This window comes from Dermacentor albipictus, chromosome 10 (assembly GCF_038994185.2).
Source record: "Dermacentor albipictus isolate Rhodes 1998 colony chromosome 10, USDA_Dalb.pri_finalv2, whole genome shotgun sequence".
Taxonomy (NCBI): Eukaryota; Metazoa; Arthropoda; class Arachnida; order Ixodida; family Ixodidae; genus Dermacentor; species Dermacentor albipictus.
This window is the reverse complement of record NC_091830.1, coordinates 87,524,140-87,546,004: the sequence shown is the minus strand read 5'-3', so window position 1 is coordinate 87,546,004 and position 21,865 is coordinate 87,524,140. Positions and strand designations below refer to the sequence as shown.

The window sequence follows — 21,865 nt, the reverse complement described above, 5'->3', positions numbered from 1 at the left end:
GGGGCGAGCCTGGGATTTTGCGGTAGTTGTTTTCTGAGCTATTTACTACATAACAACAAAGCAAAGTAGACGTTTTGTGTCCAACATATGGTGAACTGTCACAGTGTTTTTCTGAAACTGGGGTCTATCGTGTATGGTACACATCGAGATCTATACCGCAAACCAGGCACGTACACAGAATTTTTTTTCGGGGGGGGGGGGGGGCCACCACCTCCATCATCATCATCATCGTCATCATCATCGTCTTCATCATCATCATCATCATCATCCTGTTTTATGTCCACTGCAGGACGAAGGCCTCTCCCTGCGATCTCCAATTACCCCTGTCCTGCGCCAATCGATTCCAACTAGCGCTCGCGAATTTCCTAATTTCATCGCTCCACCTAGTGTTTTGTCGTCCTCGATTGCGTTTCCCTTCTCTTGGCACCCATTCTGTAACCGTAATGGTCCAACGCTTATCTAACCGGCGCATTACATGACCTGCCCAGTTACATTTTTTCCTCTTGATGTCAATTAGAGAGTGGTTTGGATCAGAGAGCGAATGGGTATAGACGATATTCTTTCTCTCTTAACGTTATGCCTAGCAATCTTCGTTCGATCACTCTTTGCGTGGTCCTTCACTTGCTCTCAAGTCTCTGCCACATATGCACTGGCAAAATGCACTGGGAAATGCACTGGCAAATGCATTGGCACTGGACATATTGCACTGGCGAAATGCACTGATTGCACACCTTACTTTTCAATAATAATGGTAAGGTTCCAGTCAGGAGCCGGAAATGGCTGCCGTATGCGATCCAACCTATTTTTATTCTTCTGTGAATTTCCTTCTCATGATCAGGTTTCCCTCTGATTGGAAGAAGAAGAAGAAGCGGAGCAGTGCGGACGTTCGTCGCATGGGCTTCGTAGATTCTTACCCTCACGGACTATCTCGACCCACCGGGCCGCCAACTTTTGGGTTGGATCTGAGAGAGCTAACAAGCTGGATCAGCCGGACACCGATTTCAAGACGGTAGGATCATTTTTGGCAAATTACCGGACTTTGACGGGAAACGCTCGCCGCTAAGCCTACCGAGGTTTAGCACGACTACGGGCGTTTGCGGGCAGCCAGGCCCGCTCAGCGATAGCGATGCAGCCTGGACCCGACTCCCGCTCCACGAAATATCCTAATGTTGAGCCATCGACGAGTGGACTAGCCCAGAACTTGCTAGAAGCACAAGAGATGGACGACGACCACCTCGGCGCCTCCGACTCCGAGAATTCGGCGGACGGGGAGATCGAGGACTCCGCCATGCAGGAGCAGCAAGACACTCACAAAGAAGACGAAGCAAATTGGGAATTGGTTATGACCAAACGCCAAAAGAATAGACAAAGGAAGAACGGACGGAACGCCGGCAGCGCCGGGAATTCCCCGGCCCCACCGCCGACAGCTGGCGCGCCAGCTTCCGGCGCGCTGAAAAAAGACGGGAAAGGAGCGCAGCGGCAGTCTAGGCAGAGGCTGCCCCCGCTCCCCAGAGACGATTTCAAGATTATTTTGCGACCGAAGGGACTCGTAGTCAAGTCGCTCCAGCAATTTCAAGTGGCCCGGGCCGTAGCCGCGGCATGCAGCAACAAGTTCGAAGGAAGAGACCTGATCACGAGGCTCCGCACAGGGTCCAACATAATAATCGTGAGCACGCCGAACGAGGAGGCCGCCCAGCTCGCGAGGCGCATCACTAGCCTCACGCTCGAGGGACGCTCATATGACGTGAACGCTTACGTGGCCGCACCGGAAAACACCCGGCGTGGCGTGATACACGGAGTGGACCCCGGCGCGACACCGGAGGAACTGAAAGCCGACTTGTGGACGCGCACACAGGGTGTCACCATTCACAGCGCCCGAAGATTAGGCAAGACCAAGACGGCCGTCATCACCTTTGACGGACCGATCACACCGAAACACGTCATCTACTGCGGAGCCGAGTACAAGTGCTACCCGTACCGGCCCACAAGACAAATCTGCTACGTTTGCTGCCAACAAGGTCACCGCTCCGACGTGTGCCCCACACCGGACGCCAAGGCTTGCAAACAGTGCGGGATGCAGAACCCGCCAAAGGATCACCAGTGTACTCCCAGATGCCTGATCTGCGGAGGCAACCACACTACCGGATCGCGGGAGTGCCAAGACCGACTAAAGAAAGCCAGGGACCTGCGAGGCAAGGCCAACGGCGACAACAACGGCGGCGGACGCGGGAGCAGACGTCGCAGCCGGGACGACCGCGGCAAGAAGCCGCGATGGTTCAGCTCGGAGGAGGAGACTTCGCGGAGCCGTTCGAAATCCCGGGCGTCGCGGAGCCGTTCACGGAGCCGGTCACGGTCCTTCCCACCCCTGCCGCCCCTGGCCATTAAGGGAGCAGGCCAGCTGCAGCAGCAGCAGAAGAAGAAGAAGACGAAGAAGGAGCCTACCCGAAAGAGCGGCGGCGTCAATAAGGTGAGCTGGGGAGCCGAAAACCCTTGGTTTGCTCCGCACTCGGGTGGGGTAGCTAACGAAAAGAACAACACAAACAGCCACCGCGAACAGCCTAGACAGGAGGACGCGGAGAAAATAGCGCTGAGACGTGAATTAGAGCTATCACGCGCTAAGCAGAAAGAGCTAGAACGCCAAATAGCAGAGCTAACGAAGGCAGTGCGAGACCTTAGGTCGAACAGCCCTGCGCAGCCACAGACCGTACAAACCCAAGCCCCATGGCAAGCAGGCAACGAGGATTTCGCCACGTTTAAAGCAGAGATTCAGCAAATGATGCAGCAGATGATGCAGCAACAGCAGCAACAAATGCAGCAAGTGCAATTACAAGTCACAGAGCTCCGGAGCAGCATCCGCAAGCAGAAGTTTACCGAGAACATTAGAGAGAAGGCCTACCACCGCCCCGCGCTGGCATCCCTCGCCGACACATCCGCAAACAACACCGAGGCTTAAACATGGCCAGTACAACTTTAAGCAAGCAAGAAAGCTTAGATATATGGCAATGGAACTGCAGAGGCTACCGTAAGAAGCAGGCCCTCCTCCAACAATACATTCACACGCAACAAGCACCGCCTGACATCATATCGCTTCAAGAGACGGGCACGACACCAACACTCGCCGGATACACGTGTTACGAGACTCAAGAGAAAGGAAGAACGGCTACCCTAGTCAGCAAGGCACTCATCGCCATAAGCCACGACAGGATAGCCGACACCGACGTAGAGCACGTGATTGTAGAAATTATACCCAAGAAGAAAAGAAAGAGGGGCAGTATATTTATTGTAAATGCATACAGCCCTCCGAAACAGAGGAAGGCCAAATTCTACGAGCTTTTCCATGGCGCACGCAAACTAGCGAAAGACAGCACGCTAATCATCCTAGGAGACTTTAACGCCATGGACAAAAGCTGGGGATACCAAACAGCAAACCCAAAAGGCAAAACGCTAGCGGAGGCAGCAGAGAACACCGACTGCAACCTACTCACAGACCCAGACACTCCAACCAGAATCGGAAACAGCGTTAGCACCGACACCTGCCCCGACCTCACGTTCATACGAGGAGCGGAGCAAGCAGTGTGGGAGAACCTGTTAGAGAACCTAGGTAGTGACCACTACATACTCAAGACACAAGTAACTTCGGACAGGCTAAGGCGTCAGCTGGGATCGGCAAAAATTACGGACTGGAGCGCTTTTCGAGAGGCATGCGATAGGAATCTCGCCGAGAACGGGATCCAATCGATAGAAGAGTGGGGGAAAATTCTCATTGAAACACAGCGCAAGTACACCAAAGAAATCACGCGAACGACGCAGACGCCCGAGGTAGACGCCAGACTGCTCAAGCTGTGGGAAGCTAGACGCGGGCTCACCAAGAGGTGGAAGAAACAAAAATACAACAGGAAGCTAAAGATAAAGATCGCAGAAGTCACAGCGAAAGCAGAGGAGTACGCGGCGCAATTGGCAAGGCAAAATTGGCAGCAATTCAGCGACTCCCTCAACGGAACTTTGAACACAGCGAGGACGTGGCATATCCTCAAGGCTCTCATAGATCCGACCAAGACCAAGGCAGAAAACAACAAAACCATCTACCGGTTCATCCACCAGTACGAGGGACCAGACTCCGAACTCCTGGAGAAGGCGCGCGTTAAATGCTTCGGGGACACAAACCCAGCAGCTTACGCAGAGCGCTACCGAGGAAGAGAAAACGTTAACCTGGACAGACCCATCACGCGAGAAGAGGTCTACGCAGCGATTCGAAACACGACCAAAAACACGGCCACGGGTGCAGACAAGATAAATAACGCACTCATCCGCAACCTTAGTGAAGAGTTAGTCGCAGAATTTACCGACTTTCTCAACAAACACTGGGAAGCTGAGACCGTCCCCGAGGAGTGGAAGCATGCGGAGGTAGTGATGATTCCTAAACCGGGCAAGAAACTGCAAATTGAGAACCTCAGACCGATCTCGCTCACATCTTGCCTGGGAAAACTGTACGAACGAGTGGTGACGCTGCGACTACAACAGTACATGGAGGACAAGGAACTGTATCCCCACAGCATGTTTGGATTCAGAGCAAAATTATCGACCCAAGACGTACTGCTTCAAATCAAAGAAGAAGTACTCGGGAACGTCCCCAGGAGCGGGGAGAATATAATAATGGCATTGGATATCAAGGGGGCTTTTGACAATGTAAGCCACGAAGCTATCCTCACGGGCATGAACGACCTGAACTGCGGGAGGAGAGTCTACGGCTACGTCAAAGCCTTCCTTTCAAACAGAACGGCAACGATTGGCCTCGGAGGGCTCCGATCAGAGAAGTTCCTTACTCCAAACAAAGGGACGCCTCAAGGGTCGGTCATCTCCCCCACGCTTTTCAACATAGCAATGATTGGCTTGGCAAAACAGTTAAAAGAAATCGACGGCATACACCATGCCATGTATGCCGACGACATCACCATCTGGGTTAACACAGGCTCGCTCAGACAGAAAGAAGAGAAGTTACAAGAGGCAGCCACCTGCGTAGAGGACTACGTCAGAGCAAGAGGGCTAGCCTGCTCCACTGAGAAGTCCGAGCTCCTGAGAGTTTGGAGAGGAAAGCAAAACCGCACAGTACCCACCAGCGACGAGTTAAAGCTCAACGTCTACCTCGAGGGCAAGCCGATACCGGAAAAGACGCTCATCAGAATCCTGGGGATGTGGATACAGTCAAACCAACGCTGCACCCACACCCTCGCCCTACTCAAGGCATCCACCCTACAAGTGGCCCGCATGATCACGCGCATCTCACACAGACGCCACGGCATGCGAGAGGAGGACACCCTCAAGCTGGTCACAAGCTTGGTTGTCAGCCGAGTGGCATACAGCCTCCCATACTACAATCCCATCAAGAGTGAGGTACAACAGGCGGACGCGATTCTACGCAAAGCCTACAAAACCGCACTCCACCTTCCCCAGAACACCTCAACCGAAAAGCTCCTAGCCTTAGGACTACACAACGCCTTCGACGAATTGAAAGAGGCGCAACTAGTCTCCCAACAACGTAGACTACAGCAGACCCTATCTGGCAGGGAGCTCCTGAAGAAACTAGGCTGCGCCGATCAACTGCAAGAGATCCAGAGGACCGAAACAATTCCGGACGAGTATCGCAACACTCTAAAAGTAGCACCCATACCCCGGAACATGGATCCCAATCTCCACAAAGCACGCAGAGAAGCGAGGGCTGAATACCTACAAAAAACACTAGCACCCGAAGAAACGACGGTATATGTGGACGCAGCCACGTACGCCAGAGCAGCGGGGCAGAGCAACAGCAACGCGGTAGCAACGGTGATTGATTCGAACCTACGCGAGATCACCAGCGCATCACTACAAGGCTGTACGATAATCGAGGCTGAAGAAGCGGCCGTCGCTCTAGCGGCAGCGGAGGGATATCGTTCTAAACGGTCTTTAACAATCCTTACAGACTCGCAAACAGCGTGCCGCAACTACCTACGCGGCAGAATAGGGCACGGAGCGCTCCGCATACTCCGCTCCGGAGACCACATAACACAACGACAAACAAAAGAAGAACTAATTAGGCATACAATAGTATGGACGCCGGGACACACGGGAGTCGCAGGGAACCAAGAGGCGGACAGGATAGCTCGAGGGCACACTTCTTACCGAGCATCCCACGTAGGCGACCTCGAGGAGACCGAACCTGTACCCCAAGACTATTCGGCAATACTAAATTACTACAAGGGCTGCAGAAAGCGGTATCCACCACCGCACAGCTCCCTTAGCAGAGAGGACTCTGTCGCGTGGAGGCAGCTACAATTAAACGGGCTCTTACCCGAACCTACACGTACTCAGCAAAATTTATCCGACACAATACAATGACAAATACCCCTGGTGCCACGAAACACCCACGCTGTATCACATAACGTGGGCATGCCAGAAGATAGACGTGGCACCCGTTATACCAAACCCGAGTGCGGAGCAATGGGAGGGAGTGCTCTCCAGCGATCGCCAGGTCGACCAAGAAGGTCTGATTCGGCGAGCGCAACTGGCAGCAGCATCCAGCGGAGCCCTGGACTAAGGGCAACCGACCGTTGTGTTAGAAGATGGACGATTCCATCTGAAGACCGCAGAAGACCAGCGAATCTAGAGCTGATAAAGTTTTTCACTCACTCACTCACTCCCTCTGATTATATGACCTAGGTAAACGTACTCCTTCACAGTCTCTAGTGGCCGACTGGCCATCCTGATCTCTTGTTCCTTTGCCCGTCTATTTATCATTATCTTCATCTTCTGCATAATAATATTCAACCCCACTCTTACACTCTCTCTGTTAAGGTCTCCAATCATTTGTTGTAACTCATCTGCATTGTTGTTGAATAGAACAATGTCATCGGCAAACCGAAGGTTGCTGAGATATTTGCCGTCGATCTTTACTCCTAAGCCTTCCCAGTTTAATAGCTTGAAATAGCTTTGGAGAACTTGTCTCCCTGTCTGACCCCTTTCTCTATAGGTATCTCCCTGCTTTTCTTGTGTAGAATTAAGGTATCTGTAGAACCTCTGTAGATATTCTAACGCGAAAGACGAGTCAGTAAGACGAGAAACTATTTACAGATTATATACACAACAACGGTTGCAGCGCTGACCGGTTAGATTCACAGCGCGAGCCCAGTTCGTTCTCTCTCCTCTTTTCTGGAATGATGGCGCCTACGCGCCTCGTTCAAACAAACAAATACCTCACGCATGTAGTAATATTTTCCAAGCCTTTAACGTAAGCGTTCTGTACTCCTTCATTACGTAGTGCCTCTACGATTGCTGGTATCTCTACTGAATCAAATGCCTTTTCGTAATCTATATAAGCCACATAGAGAGGCTTATTGTACTCTGCAGATTTCGCGATAACCTGATTGATGACATGGATGTGATCCAATGTAAAGTATATCTTCCTGAAGCCAGCCTGTTCCCTTGGTTGACAAAATCCAGTGTTAACCTTATTCTATAGGAGATAATTTTGGTAAATATTTTATATAATACTGGGAGCAAGCTGTGGTCCCATAATTGTTCAATTATTTATCGTCTCCTTTTTTTTGTGGATTAGTATAATGTCTGCATTCTTCCAGTTTTCTGGGACTCTTGCAGTCGATAGACACTTCGTACAAAGAGCCGCCAGTTTTCCAAGCATTATGTCTCCTCCATCTTTGATTAAATCGACTGTTATTCCACCTTATCCTCCCGCTCTTCATCGTTTCATGTCTTGCAGGGCCCTTCTGACCTCATCGCTAGTTATAGGAGAGTTTCTGTATCCTGTACATTACTGTTTCTAAGTGAACTATCATGACTCCTCTTGGTACTGTATACAGCTCAGCTTAGAATTTTTCCGCTGCTTTTACTATATCTTCGAGATTGCTGATGATGGAAAAACAGACGAGATAACGGACGACAGACATCCTTCTTATCATTTTGTGCATACATCATGGTTTGTCCTATGCCAGGTTTCTTTTTTATTGATTTCAGGCTGCGTTCGTTTTTTACGGCTTGTTCAGTCTTTCTCATGTTATAGTTTCGAATATCAGTTATTTTCGCCTTGTTGATCAGTTTTGACAGTTCCGCAAATTGCGTAACGCTGTGCGGCCGCCAGTCCCATACAACTGCGTAGAGTGCAGGACTCTGCGATTCTAGACGTACTGCGCTCACTGCGAAAGGTTAGAAAAACACCCACATAAGCACAGCAGAGAAGTGGCTACGTGAGGCGCTTCGACCAATAACTGTGGAAGCGTCATTCAAAACAAGTAATTGTTCTCTTCCGGCGGCGTTTTCTCTACTTCCTTTTTAAAGAAAGAGATGTTGATCCATAAATATTCTCATAAACAACGGTGAACTTTTTTATTATTCGCTTTTGCTTGCAGTTTGGTTGTTGCCTTGGCTCTCTCCCTTAGTAGATCGCTTAATTTCTCAACTCCTTGCGATTTTTGCTTCCGGTTGCCAATTTTGCACGACAAGTGCTATACAGTTAGGGAAAAACAGACGAGATAACGGGCGACAGTCATCTTGCTTATGGGTTTAAGGGTTACTGCAGGGTTCATGAAGGACGCTCTTTCACATTATTTTATTTCCCACCTTATCTAACCCATATCACGTGTATATGGTTCCGGGCATCTGCCAGCATCGCGGTGAGCCGTAACTCAAGGAAACAATGAAGCAAAGGGATAAGTTAAACGCAATTGGCGTTTTCTCCGGCCGCAACTCGTTCCATGAGAGTACAGACCAGCTGAGTCACAGCCGCATCCCTCTCCTGGTCCCAGGATCAGCCTAAACAAAGAAGGTTGAACTAACAAAAGCAACAGCTATGCGCGTGACGGTTGAATAGATGGGGACAACTGAACGCATCTCGAGGTAATCGCGCGGGTGCGGAATCTACGACAAAGCTGTCTTTCACATTACAAGAGATGCCGATAACTACCGCCATCTAAAAGGAGTGAAAAAATTACAGACGATTACGTTACTTCCTAATGCGAAATTTGAGGGCAGCAAATAAGCTGTTTCACCTTTTCGATAGATTGAGGCAAAGAAATCGAGCAACACATGTATGCGCTATCACAGAATTTTTTTTTTATTTTTCACACGTATTCCTTTAACAAAGACTCCACTAACAGTTCTTGACAGTCATGAAGGAAGCTTTGTGGTCGGAGAAATAGACTGATATATGTTCGACTTGGTACACCAATGCTTGATTCTCAAAGACGAGATCTATACAAGTGCCTCGCCAGGTTGTCACAGCCGTGGGACGCGTTACGAGCGAGAGGAACGGGATGTTCTCCCGCATAAGTGTTAGGAAATTGCTGTTTGTCTTTATGTCAACATTAAAGTCCCCCACTACTAACATCGGTGTGGATCGATGGACGGTTAATGCGAGTTGCAGGAAGTGCACGACGTCTTTCGTGAGTGCGGTAGCGGACTCACGAAAGCGGTACCAGTCGGTCGCTGCTAGCGCTGGGGGGATGAAAGGGGGGCGGAGCTGGTTACGAGGCCGACGACGACGCCGACGACGACGCGAAACCCAGGAACGGACGCCAAAGAGCCATTTGTGTAGCCAGCCCTCCTCCACAGTCTCTCCTCCTCCCTTCCATCATCCTCCCTCGCCCGGAGAGCCGACAGCGCGCATGCGCGGCGGCGGAGCAGCAGATTCGTCGGCGAGCTGGTAACGAGGCCGACGACAACGCCGACAACGCCGACGACGACGACGACGCGAAACCCAGGAACGGACGCCAAAGAGCTGCGCTCTAAAAGGCAGCATAATTAATGCTGACCGATGAACAGCTGCGAATCTCAACATTGATCTGGCGGCGCTTTAGGAATATGTGAGGAGTGGTGGCGTGGGTGGGGAGGAGGGGGGGGGGTATGCCACTTTATTTCGGGGGGGGGGGCCGGGCCCCCCCGGGCCCCCCCTTGGGTACGTGCCTGCCGCAAACCTATCGCACACAACAATTCGATGGTCAGAGCTGGACTGCTGCAGCATAGTCTGTGTACCTTTTCCTAGTTCGAGTTGTTTCATAGTGAATAATTTTGTTTTGCTAAGCACGGAAAATGTCATAGCCTCAGCTGACGAATAACCACAATAAATATGACAAAGGAAACTGAAAAAGCTAACTGATCAGTACTTTAAGCTCAATAAAAAGATGATAACTTATACTGGTACATTCTAGTGAAGCTAAGCCCAAAATGCCTTCTTGCAGTGAAATAGCTGGCTTAGCTCAGTACAAGCAAAGCGCTCAATAAGTCCCGGCGAATGCAACTAAGAACCTGCCATAGTATAGTAATGCCCTCTTACCCCCCAAAAAATACAAGACAACGGGCATTGTGTAGCCTAATGTAAACTATCTGTGAGGTGTTCGTCTGGAACTCCATCGTCTATCTCATTGTGTAACTGGGCTTATTAAGGGGATATGCAGGCCAAATAAGGAAATTATTGTTCTAAAAATTATGTTTCTAGATTTTAATTGATTCCATATTTATGCTTCAACAACCTACTTCTACTTGCAAGAAGGTTTATACATTTCTCCAGCCAGAAGATTGTGAAGAATAGTTGGCGCATAGGTAGCTGCAGAGTCATTATTTTTCCATTTTTACTCTACAGATGAGGCACACAAATACCACAACTATTGCTCACATTCCGAGCTTTCTGGTGTAACAACGAATGAGCACTAGCCCTAGCTGGCTGAGTCTATAGCTGATTATTCACTTTTTGCCAGTGCTCAGGCAAAGGCTGTGTTTCCTATTATGAATGGCTGATTAGCAAAAATGTGCGGTTTCGCTGTATTCTGAGGACTTCAGTTCACTTTGATCCGAGAGCCGAAACAAGAGGCATTCTCTTATGTGCATCCTCTGCAATACTGTTACCTTCGAAGTAGAACTCCATGTGAATGACGTAGAATGTCCATTTAATGTCCTTGCCGTCGTCAAATGGTGGTATTTCTTATGACCCTGCTCAAGCAGCAAAGCCCTTGTTTTTCAACATGTTCGTACATTTCTCATTGCCATTGCTACACAAGGCCCGGGGACTGAGAATGCAGTATCGGAGACACAGCAAAATGTAGGCTGCCAGAGCAAGCATCATTTATTTTGTGGCTGTTGCCTCTTAACAGCCACCCACCAAATCAGACAAACAAATACAATCAACTAAAATTCCGTGCAAGCGTAAGCAAGTGCTATCACAGAATAGCATGAAGCTACGCATGCGCACTAACAGCACAGTCAACATTGCAGAAGTTTGCTACATGTATAGGAATACTGAAATTGTAATGATGAAGGCATATCTTTGGTACTAGACCCATAGCTTGATATTTGTTTTACACAACTTCTTTAACACTTGCAAAGTGTTGTTGAATGACAAGAAAAATGTGCTGTTTACAAAAGGCTCTGACAGCAGAACTAGCTTTGAAAGGGTCACTTGCCCTTGTGATAGCTCAGGTGCTTATTTAGGCTGCTTCTAATTGCAAAGGACTGGAGGCATAAGTGGCACTGAAATGGCCTCTGGCCAGTGTGGATACGCAGGTTATCAATAAGAGTGCGCTTAAGCGAGAAGCTCCGAAGGCATGAGGGGCACTGAAATGGCCTCTCGCCTGTATGAGAGCGCAGGTGCGCCACGAGATAACTCTTTCGTTGGAAGTTCTGAAGGCATGAAGGGCACTGAAATGGCCTCTCCCCATTGTGTGTGCGCAGGTGTGTACCTAGAGATTGCACTTTTTTGAGAATGTCTGAGGGCAAAAATGGCATTCAAATGGCCGCTCGCCTGTGTGGGCCACTATTGTGTGCTTTCAGATGAGACACACTATCAGTCTTAGAGTCGCAGGAGTTACGTTGGATGCGGCGTCCCTGATATGACTTTTTATAATTTCAGTTTGATGGCTGGAAGACCTCGATGCTGCGTAAACAAATTAGAAAAGGTTGCCATAGTAATGTTTTTCATTTGAAAGAAAATTCTAATTATGAAATGCCAATGTAAACACACAACATAGGTACGAACACTAACGAATTATTTTTTCTTTATTGAGGAAACATTGAAGGTAATTTGGAATCATACCAAACAGAGCACGGCTGGTCTGCCATTTCTGATTTGCCTGTTATATTTGTGTGTGGTTGCTCAATGGCCCAGTTAGTGAAATTCACACATAATATTGCAAAAAATTTAGATTGTAAAAACCATCATAAAGTGAGAGGACGGGGAGTGTAGTATTATGTATGCTGTTGCAACAGGGCTTTCAGCATTTCTCTTTCAGAAACCCAAAGTTCTATGCCCAAACAAGCAGTGTGGTATGTAAGCCCCTCTTTAAAAAACAGCTGCTGGCATCACAAATACATATGCTTGAAGTATCTGCTTTATATAGGACCATACAAGAACAAGAACTGCTTTTTAAGTGCAAGAAGCAACACAGTATATAATTCCTGAGATGATGAGAATGCTACCACGATGCCGCTCTGAACTGAGACCAGTTTCATTTGGTCGAGTGTGCTAGGCTATTACCACTTTTTCATCCTTTTATGAAAGGTATTCCTTCTCTCCGCTATTACCAAAACACTCTGTAAAATAAAATTTCTCTTGGCAGAACAGGCATGGGTGGTGGAACAGGCGTGGGTGGAGGCTGCTAGCCACATAATTACAACAGGGTTCAACAGTACATTGTACAAAACTCTGCTTGACATCTGGAACATCTGGAAAACACATGTGCTCAACGGTCATAACACCTGCATAATGTTATCTAGATGTTACTCCAGCAATGCTCTTGTTCGCAACCTTTTCAGCTACATTATAGTGTTATACTATGTTTCCTTAAGCAACAAAGATCTGAGCAACCATAACACATACGGAGATAAATAAGTGTCTAATGAAAACAATCATGCTAACTTCGCATGGAGGCTGACCCAGATATTGTCACGTGGTGGTGACGTTGAAGAACACAGTAACAATACTGTGAAAGACAAAACTAACTTTCATTGGGCGAACCTGTGCCCACAAAAACAGGCTGCACTTATAGCACAACGATAGCGGCGAACACGGTCGGCGATCGCCGAAAATCTGATCAGTGGGTCAAGCGCGTCGGCTTTTATACAGAGTCGTCGAATGTTACAGAGTAAGCACTGGGACCCGCGTGCCTTCTACAAAATTCTACATTAATCGCGTCGCGCACACATGCGATCAGATTACACAAGGTTCGGTCACAGACAGCGGATGGAGGCATCGATAACATTCCAGAAACTTCCGATACATGCAGGCGCGTCCTGCGCTGTACGATGACATTTGTGAGGCGGTGAAACGTGTCGCCCGATAAAGACAAACAAGTACAGGTGTCAATACCCCCTCTTAAAAAGCATCGACCCGATGCTGCAAACAAACGAAAGTAATAAAGAAAAGCACTTGTAGCAAAGAAAACAACGAAATAAGGAAAGTTCGTCAGCGTCCGTAAAAGGGTTTAAGACGCACCACGTGGACCATTTCAGATCATGAGCGGCGCCACTGTGAATGCGACATGCCGTCTGGCACGACCTCGTAGTCCAGTGCGCCAATACGTTGAATGACCTTGAAGGGTCCGAAATAGCGTCGCAATAGTTTCTCACTCATTCCTCGTCGGCGTATCGGGGCCCATATACCCAAACACCGTCGCCGGTCTGGTACTCGACGAAGCGTCGTCGGAGGTTGTAGTGTCGGTTGTCGGTACGCTACTGGTTCTTGATGCGTATACGGGCGAGCTGTCGGGCTTCTTCGGCGCGCTAGCGATAGGTAGCGACATCAAGATTCTCTTCGTCAGGGACGTGCGGTAGCATGGTGTCGAGTGTTGTCGTCGGGTTCCTGCCATAAACCAGCTTAAACGGCGTGATCTGTGTTTATTGCACCGCCATGTTGTAAGCGAATGTTACGTACGGCAGGACGGTATCCCAGGTCTTGTGTTCGACGTCAACGTACATCGCTAGCATGTCGGCGAGGGTCTTGTTCAGGCGCTCCGCGAGACCATTCGTCTGCGGGTAGTAGGCAGTAGTCCTCCTGTCTGGCTGTATTTATTGCAGATTGGCTTGGGTGAGAATTCTGCTGTAAAAGCCATTCCCCTGTCGGTGATGAACACTTCTGGAGCACCATGTCGCAGGAGGATCATCTCGGCGAAAAATTTCACCACTTCGGCTGTGATGCCTTTCGGTAGAGCTTTAGTTTCAGCGAAGCGGGTGAGATAGTCCGTCGCTACGACGATCCACTTATTTCCGGAAGTTCATGTCGGAAACGGTCCCAGCAGGTCCATCCCGATCTGCTGAAAAGGTCGGTAAGGAGGCTTGATCGTCTATAGTGATCCCGCTGGCCTTGTCGGTGGTGTCTTGCGTCGCTGACAGTCTCGACATGTCTTGACGTAACGGGTGACATCGGTGGTTAGGTGCGGCCAGTAATACCTTTCTTGCATCCTCGATAGCGTCCGGGAGAAACCGAGGTGCCCAGCGATCGGATCGTCATGTAGGGCGTGCAGTACTTCTGGACGCAGCGCCGACGGAACAATAAGAAGGTAGTTGGCGCGGACTGGTGAGAAGTTCTGCACGAGTAGGTTGTTTTGAAGCGTGAACGAAGACAATCCGCGATTAAAAGCCCTAGAGACAACGTCGGTGTGCCCTTCCAAATAATCGACGAGGCCTTTTAGCTCTGGGTCTGCTCGTTGCTGTTCGACGAAGTATTCCGCACTTATTATCCCAAGGAAGGCGTCGTCATCCTCGTCATCTTGCGGCGGTGGCGCGTGATAGGCAGTCGGCACCTGAGTGTTTTCGTCCGCACTTGTAGGTTACAGTGATGTCGTATTCTTGTAGTCTGCTCCACCGCGCCAGCCGTCCTGAAGTGTCCTTTAAGTTAGCTAGCCAACACAACGCGTGATGGTCGCTGACCACTTTGAATGGCCTGCCATATAGATAACGGCGGAATTTTGCTGTAGCTAAATGCAGCAACCGATGGAGGTGCGGTTGCTCTTCGTCGAACTGACGAAGATCCTCCGCCGCCGACGAAGAGACCATCTCGACGACATAATAACGACAGGCCGCCGTCCCGACGAAGTCAGGAAGCCAAGACTGCACCGACGAAAGACGACTTGACGACGCGACGTTCCAACTTCAGTTTAACGCGAAGCAGCCGTGATCCGACGCCAAGACCTAACTGCAACGCCAGACAAAGAACAACCGACCTTGACGTGCTTCTCGACGGCCACGCAGTTACTGCCTTAGTGGACACAGGGGCTGATTACTACGTCATAAGTGGACATATCGCCGCCCAGTTTAAGAAAGTTTGGGAAGGCCCTAAAATTCGGACCGCTGGAGGACACCTCATAACGCCGACTGGAATGTGCGCGGCAAGAATTACCATTCACGACCGGACTTACCCAGCACCTCCACGGAATACCACGTGGTGGTGACGCTGAAGAACACAGTAGCAATACTGTGAAAGACAAAACTAATGTTTATTGGGCGAACCTGTGCCCACAAAATCAGACTGCACTTATAGCAAAACGATAGCGGCGAACACGGTCGGCGATCGTCGAAAATCTGATCAGCGGGTCAAGCGGGTCGGCTTTTATACATCAGTCGTCGAATGTTCCAGAGAAAGCGCTGGGACACGCGTGCCTTCTATAAAATTCTACATTATTCGCCTCGCGCACACATGCGATCAGATTACACAAGTTTCGGTCACAGACCGCGGATGGAAGCAACGATAACATTCCAGAAACTTCCAATACATGCAGGCGCGTCCTGCGCTCTACGATAACATTTGTTAGGCGGTGAAAAGTGTCGCCCGATAAAGATAAGTACACGTGTCAATATATAGCTTGCTGTGCAGGAACTAGTTTAACTCAAGACAAGCAGTGCACGAAATGAACACAAAAATCAGAAGCTTTTTTTTTATTTGTAATACTTTGGTTGCTAGTGAGCAGGAGATTGCCATGCACATGCATATGTGTATAAGAAAAAAACAGCACAGATTACGCAACACATTAAAAATGAAAATAAAGCTTGAAAAACCTAATCTCATTGACTGCTGTATAGAAATATGGCTGTTCTGCAACAACAAATGCGATAAAATTTGAAATTGCAAAAACACCAGAACAGAAAAAGTAATTTACAGAAAGAAGGAACCAGGTTGCATAAGAATGCTTTGCTGCCAATGTCCTAGCACTGTCGTGTCAACAATAAATATATTTTATCCATAAGGCACTTTTAGTATGTATATATAGAAAAACATGTCTCATAAAATGAAGCAAAAACAAAAGATACTATACTCAGTACAACTGAGAGCATGATAAACAATGCCTTGAATCTGCAGATTAATTCTTTAGTGCTGAGACAGTAGTAACAGGGGATGATTTTTCTCAAGGTACCAAAGAAGGCATACTGTAAAAAAGTAGAAAATACATAATTAAAATATATTTGGCATTTACCAATTTGTGTGAATTTTTTTTCTGAGACAGTTGTGTAATTAGGATTTATTGCCTCCAATAAGTGAACTTACAAGTGTGATAACTCAAGTTTATTGGGGCACAAAAACAATAAAATGCTAATGATACTGAAAGATTACATATACAAGTGTAAAGATTGAAATATTAAGAATTAAGAATGCTAAACATTCACTGGATAATTATTTATGCACTGAAACAGACTTAGCGAACAGAATTCTTAATCAACATTAAACACTCAATGAGTGCTATAAAAAATTAAATTCGAGGGTTTTGCGTAATCTGATTATGAGGTACGCCGTAGTGCGGAACTCCGTAAAAATTTGGACCACCTGGTATTATTTAGTGTTCACATAAATATAAGTACATGGGTGTTTTCGCATTTAGCCTCCATCGAAATGCAGCCACCGTGACCGGTACTCGATCCCACAACCTTGTGGTTAGCAACCAATCACCAAATTACTACTATGGACCACCATTTATAAAGGAATGCCTATACCTGACAATGAAAAGGCCCTGAAACCGAATAATAACCCCAGGAAACTCGACGGAAGAACCTAGAAGTAAAATAAAAATGAGCCTAGCAGAAAATGATTTAAAAAATATTGTGTGCGAAAAAAATGCCATGGAAGGGAGCAGTCAGCAAAGATGCCTCGAATAAATAGTAACATAGCATATCAAGTGGGTAGACGGTGGCGGTCACAATTCATGACACACTTCGTCCACAAGTTGCACACACCTAGAGAGAAAGAGGGAAACAAATTGTTATCAACAATGAACAGAATTTGAAGCATAATTATCAGACCCACAGACATCGCTACAAGCAATCAAGTTATGAGCTGCATTTTAATTTTGATAGTAAGAGAGTAATAACTAGTTCATGGTTTAATGACGGTTATATAGTTGTTTTCCGAGCTATTTCCCATATCAGACACAGCAAAGTAATATTTCTGTGTGCAACATATGGCGACCAGACACAGCATTTACCTGAAACTGGGTTTTGCTTGCACTGTACATATCTCTGCCCGTAATCTAAACACACAACCAAGATCAATGGTCAGATGCTGCTGTAGCATTCTTTGTCTATGTTTTCATAATTTGACCTGTTTCACTGTGAGACATATTGTATTGCTACGCCCAAAGATGTCAACGACCTTAACAAATGCATTCATTAATAGTGCAAACTGAAGAAAAGTACTACTTTAACCTCACAGAGAAACTGAGCCGAAAATGTCTTCTTTCAGCGCATAATATGGCTCAGCTCAGTGCAAGCATCGCACTCAGTTAATTCTGGAGAATGCACCCAATAATCTGTCATAGTGTACAATTGCCCTGTTACCCTCCCGAAAAATGCAAGATGACAGGCATTGTCGAGACTAACGTGAACTACGTGTGAGGAGTTCGTCTGGAAATCCATCATCTACCTCAATGTGCAACTGGGCTGATTAAGGAGACATGCAAACCGAGAAATGACACTTTTGTTCCGCAATATATTGTTTCTAGATTTTGATTCTGTATTTATGCTTCAACACCGTACTTCTCTGTGTCAGAATGTTAAGACATTGCTCCAGCAAGAATACTGCGAAAAATTATTCTCATGGGGGAATGCTAGGTTCAGGAGCTTCAAATTTTCATTCACACTCTACCGATGAGGCTCAAAACAACCACAACTAGCTATTGCCCACATTGTGAGCTTTGCCTGGTGTAAGAACAAGCGAGCGCTAGCCCTGGCAGAGTCGACAGCAGCTGATTCTTCACTTTTCACCAGTGCTCAGGCAAAGCCTGTGATTTCTACATGTGAGAGACTGTCGAGCAAAAATCTGCTGTTTTGCTGCCTTTAGGGCAAACCCCAGAACGCGGTTGAGCCTTTCAGCAGCAAGATTTGGTGACTGTGACACTAGCAGTTGGCTTCATGCTGTGGAGATAGCCGCGCAATATAGGCTTTGAGGAGCTTCTACAGGACTTGGTTATCCTGCCAACTCAGGAATTATTAGATCTGAACAACTAGAGAAGGATCGAAAGAATCTCGAACTCAGAGAGCTGAAGCTGGATTATTATCAGAATGTAGCAAAAAAAGCCTGAAAGGTAAGCTCATAAGGGTTATCAAGGTACTACTGATGCAGCAGGAGAATATTCAACTAGAAAACACTGGTCTGCATTATTTGCAAATTTTATGCAAAAAGATCATATGGAACAGTAGTTGCATAATTATGAACTTTCAACTTCATTTTCCTCTCTCTTTTCAACCTTACACTGTTTTTACTAGTACTTGTGCAAAAAAAGTTATTTGTGGCTAGTGTGGTTCAATTTTGGCCAAATTTTGTGCGCACATGCAGAATTTAAAGGATGCAAGTGTCTCCGCATTATTGCAATTTGTGGCAATTTCCTTCATGTGTGTTTAAGGATAACTGTTACCAATGCTCTATATAACTACAGTTATCATTCAATTGGTTATATAAGTGATACAGCTTGAAGAAATGCTTTTGTTTTGCTTAAATTTGAATATTTTTTTTATAAACTCTGTATAGCCCGGCTTATAGCTCTCTCCAGGGCTTCATTTTTAAGCCCGAGCCTTGCGCACTTTCCCACTTCCAGGGAGCACAGAGATATAATTAGATAAAATATTGAGAAACTAATATCGTATTTAAAAAAGGAGAATAATTTCTCTATTGTGCATGAATCCAATTACTTTTATTATTAACAAAAACAAATCTGAGGCATTTTAAAGAAATATTACTAGAGAAAGATGATGCGACAGTGTCCGCAGAACTCTCAGTACCGTAGTCGTAGCAATGTAATAATGTAGTAAGCGCATGTATCCTAACGCTTTCTTAAAAACCTCATTGCTGTCAAAATGTCTATTATAGCAAGTGCATTCAATGACAATAACAAACGAACTTCCAAGTGCCATTGCCCAACTTCTCTTGGAGCAGCCAATGGGATAAATAGCTAAACATGCTTAAGTGCAAGGATGGAAATACAGTAAGCCCTCACTAACTCGAACTTTGATATCTCGAAATATTAGTCAAGTTGAAATTTTTCCCTGCCTTTGTGTCAACGCCGCCACGTATTTAGCATATCATCTCATGAAATACTCTTGTACTATAATCAGGTGAGATATCACAAAGCCTTTAGGTTAACAGCCTTTACTGCATCGACAAGAATAAACAATGTACATTCAACAAACATAAGCATTTACTTCATGCAGTAAAACAGATTTCGATTACTGACGTTTTATTCCAGTCTATGAACAATCAATTACCATCAAGAAATGCTATGTACAAAAATATAATGAAATGGCTGAAACAGAATAATACTGAAAAAAGGTTTAAAAAAATACACCCATGCAAGGAACTAGAAGAAACGAGAACATGAGCCTGATCGTAAAAGATCAGAACCTATTGTGTGCCAAACAACGCTACCACAGGTAGCAATCACACAGATGATGATGATCTGTGGCGTTTGATGGCACAAGGGCTATCAAACACTTCTTTCACGTATGGCAAAGAGCGGCATGACAAATTGTAATGTTAGATGAAGTGTTGATACCGTGGGTAATGTATTCTTCATGGCAGATATGTCATGGCTGTAAAAGAGCATAAAAGAAAGCTGTCACTCCAAATGGCATAAAAGATAAAGCTACTAAAATAATTACACTTACTACTTGGTGACATGGGGTATTGCAACTGCATTTCATGAAAACATAATGCAACCAATTTTGCTTTTTATCCTTTATTGTAACATTTTGTATTACTTTTTGCTCCGGTTACTCCCTTTCCCCATCACAGGGTAGCCAGCCGGTCTGAGAACTGGCTAAAACCACCTGCTGCAACATCACCAGCACCACCAACTGGGGCTCTATTCTGGACATTCCGCCATTTTCTTCGGAGCGTGACGTAGGCGCGACGCAAACAAAATGGCGCTGGTGGCCTGGTTTTGCTTACGTAACGTGACGCCAACTTGACGTTTCGCCTAAGAAATTGAAATGAAGGCACTGAATGTAGCGTTATCGGTAAAGCAAAACAGTTTTCCTCCGCAGTAAAAATAAAGCAGCTATCTCAAAGCGTATGATTATTCTGTCGAAAACGCTTCTCGCTTCCATCGTCTGCTGCGTACAAGCCGTCGTCTGCTTCAGTAGCTCGGATGCGTGTCCCTGGAAAATGGAATGAGTCATCGCATGTTCGTGCCAACGCGCTTGTTTTCTTTCTTGAGACAACATACGCGACCTACCAGTGGTGATGCGCGCACGTTCTAGGCCACGTTATCGCTATTTCGTGAAACGCAAGTGACTCAGCCCGACTCGGCTGGCTTAGAAACGGCCGAATATCACCGATAGCGTTGCGCGCGCCAGAGATATCCACTAGAGCGACGCAAGCGCCGGCGCTGCCATCTCTTGTTCATTTCGCTGGTTACTCGCACCACGGGAGGATACTTCAAGGCGCCGCCTTGCGTACATTTCTTTTTATAAATTAGAAAGAGGCCGTTGTCATAAAGTCTGATTGTGCGAAAAGGCATTAATCTCGATTACAATAGAAATGCAGCAGTGAAAAGTGGACAACATTGCTGAAAGTTTGCTATATTCAACCAATATTATTTCGTATAAACGCGTTCTTTTAAAAAACGATGGCCCCAAACACAAATGCCAACACCACCCGAGAGCGATGCAAATACTATGAGCACGCGTTATGAATAAAAGATTTTCGTGGCGCCAAACGACGGGGAAAATGTGGCGATACGCATTCCTCTCGGCTGCCATTGCATATGGCTGCCCATTAGCATAATTCGCGCGGCTCGTCGCAGCAAAAATTATGGCGGAAAATCTCAGCAATGGCGGCCCAGCGCAACGTCACGCATCGTCAAAATGACGATTACAAAACAGCCCTTCCTGTGACGCTCCTCACGAGATATTCCTTCAGCCAATCAGCAAGCTGGCATGGCGCATATCTTGGATCGCCACCACATATTCGCGCAATTGCAGACTGGCTTCTGCACGCTACCGCTCACATTCTTTTTGAAGCGCTAACATCACAATATATCTGCCAAGGACCAAAAAATGTATTAGTCCATAAAATTTGCAGCCCCACGTCACGTTTCGTCATCTTGATGAAAACGCAAAATTGCATTTTGCAATACTTCCGCTTCCCGGCACAAATTTCAAAACACGTGACCTCTCGACAGCCAATCAGAGAGTAAACATGGCGGATAATGGCGGCCGTGCAGCCGCCATGCGTGTCCAGAATAGAGCCCCTGGCTAACCTTCCTGTCTTTCCGTCTATTCCTGCTTCCTTCCTTCCTAATGCTACAAAACGTAAGAGTGATATTAGAGCTTCAAAAGAGCTCTTGCATTCAAGGGCTATTATTGGTATGCTAAAATTACCTGGCCAAATGATTTTCAGAGTGTCTGT

The 21,865-nt window shown here is 46.8% G+C and overlaps 1 protein-coding gene across 1 annotated transcript; it reads left to right on the top strand.

Annotated features, from left to right (window-relative positions):
* Window positions 1–885: 885 nt before the first annotated feature.
* LOC139050699 (uncharacterized) lies at window positions 886–20,300 on the top strand. Its single transcript, XM_070527322.1, has 2 exons — window positions 886–2,467; window positions 20,249–20,300. The coding sequence occupies exons 1-2, from the start codon at window positions 1,127–1,129 to the stop codon at window positions 20,264–20,266; spliced, it is 1,359 nt and encodes a 452-aa protein (XP_070383423.1). The 5' UTR covers window positions 886–1,126; the 3' UTR covers window positions 20,267–20,300.
* The last annotated feature ends 1,565 nt before the right edge of the window (window positions 20,301–21,865 follow it).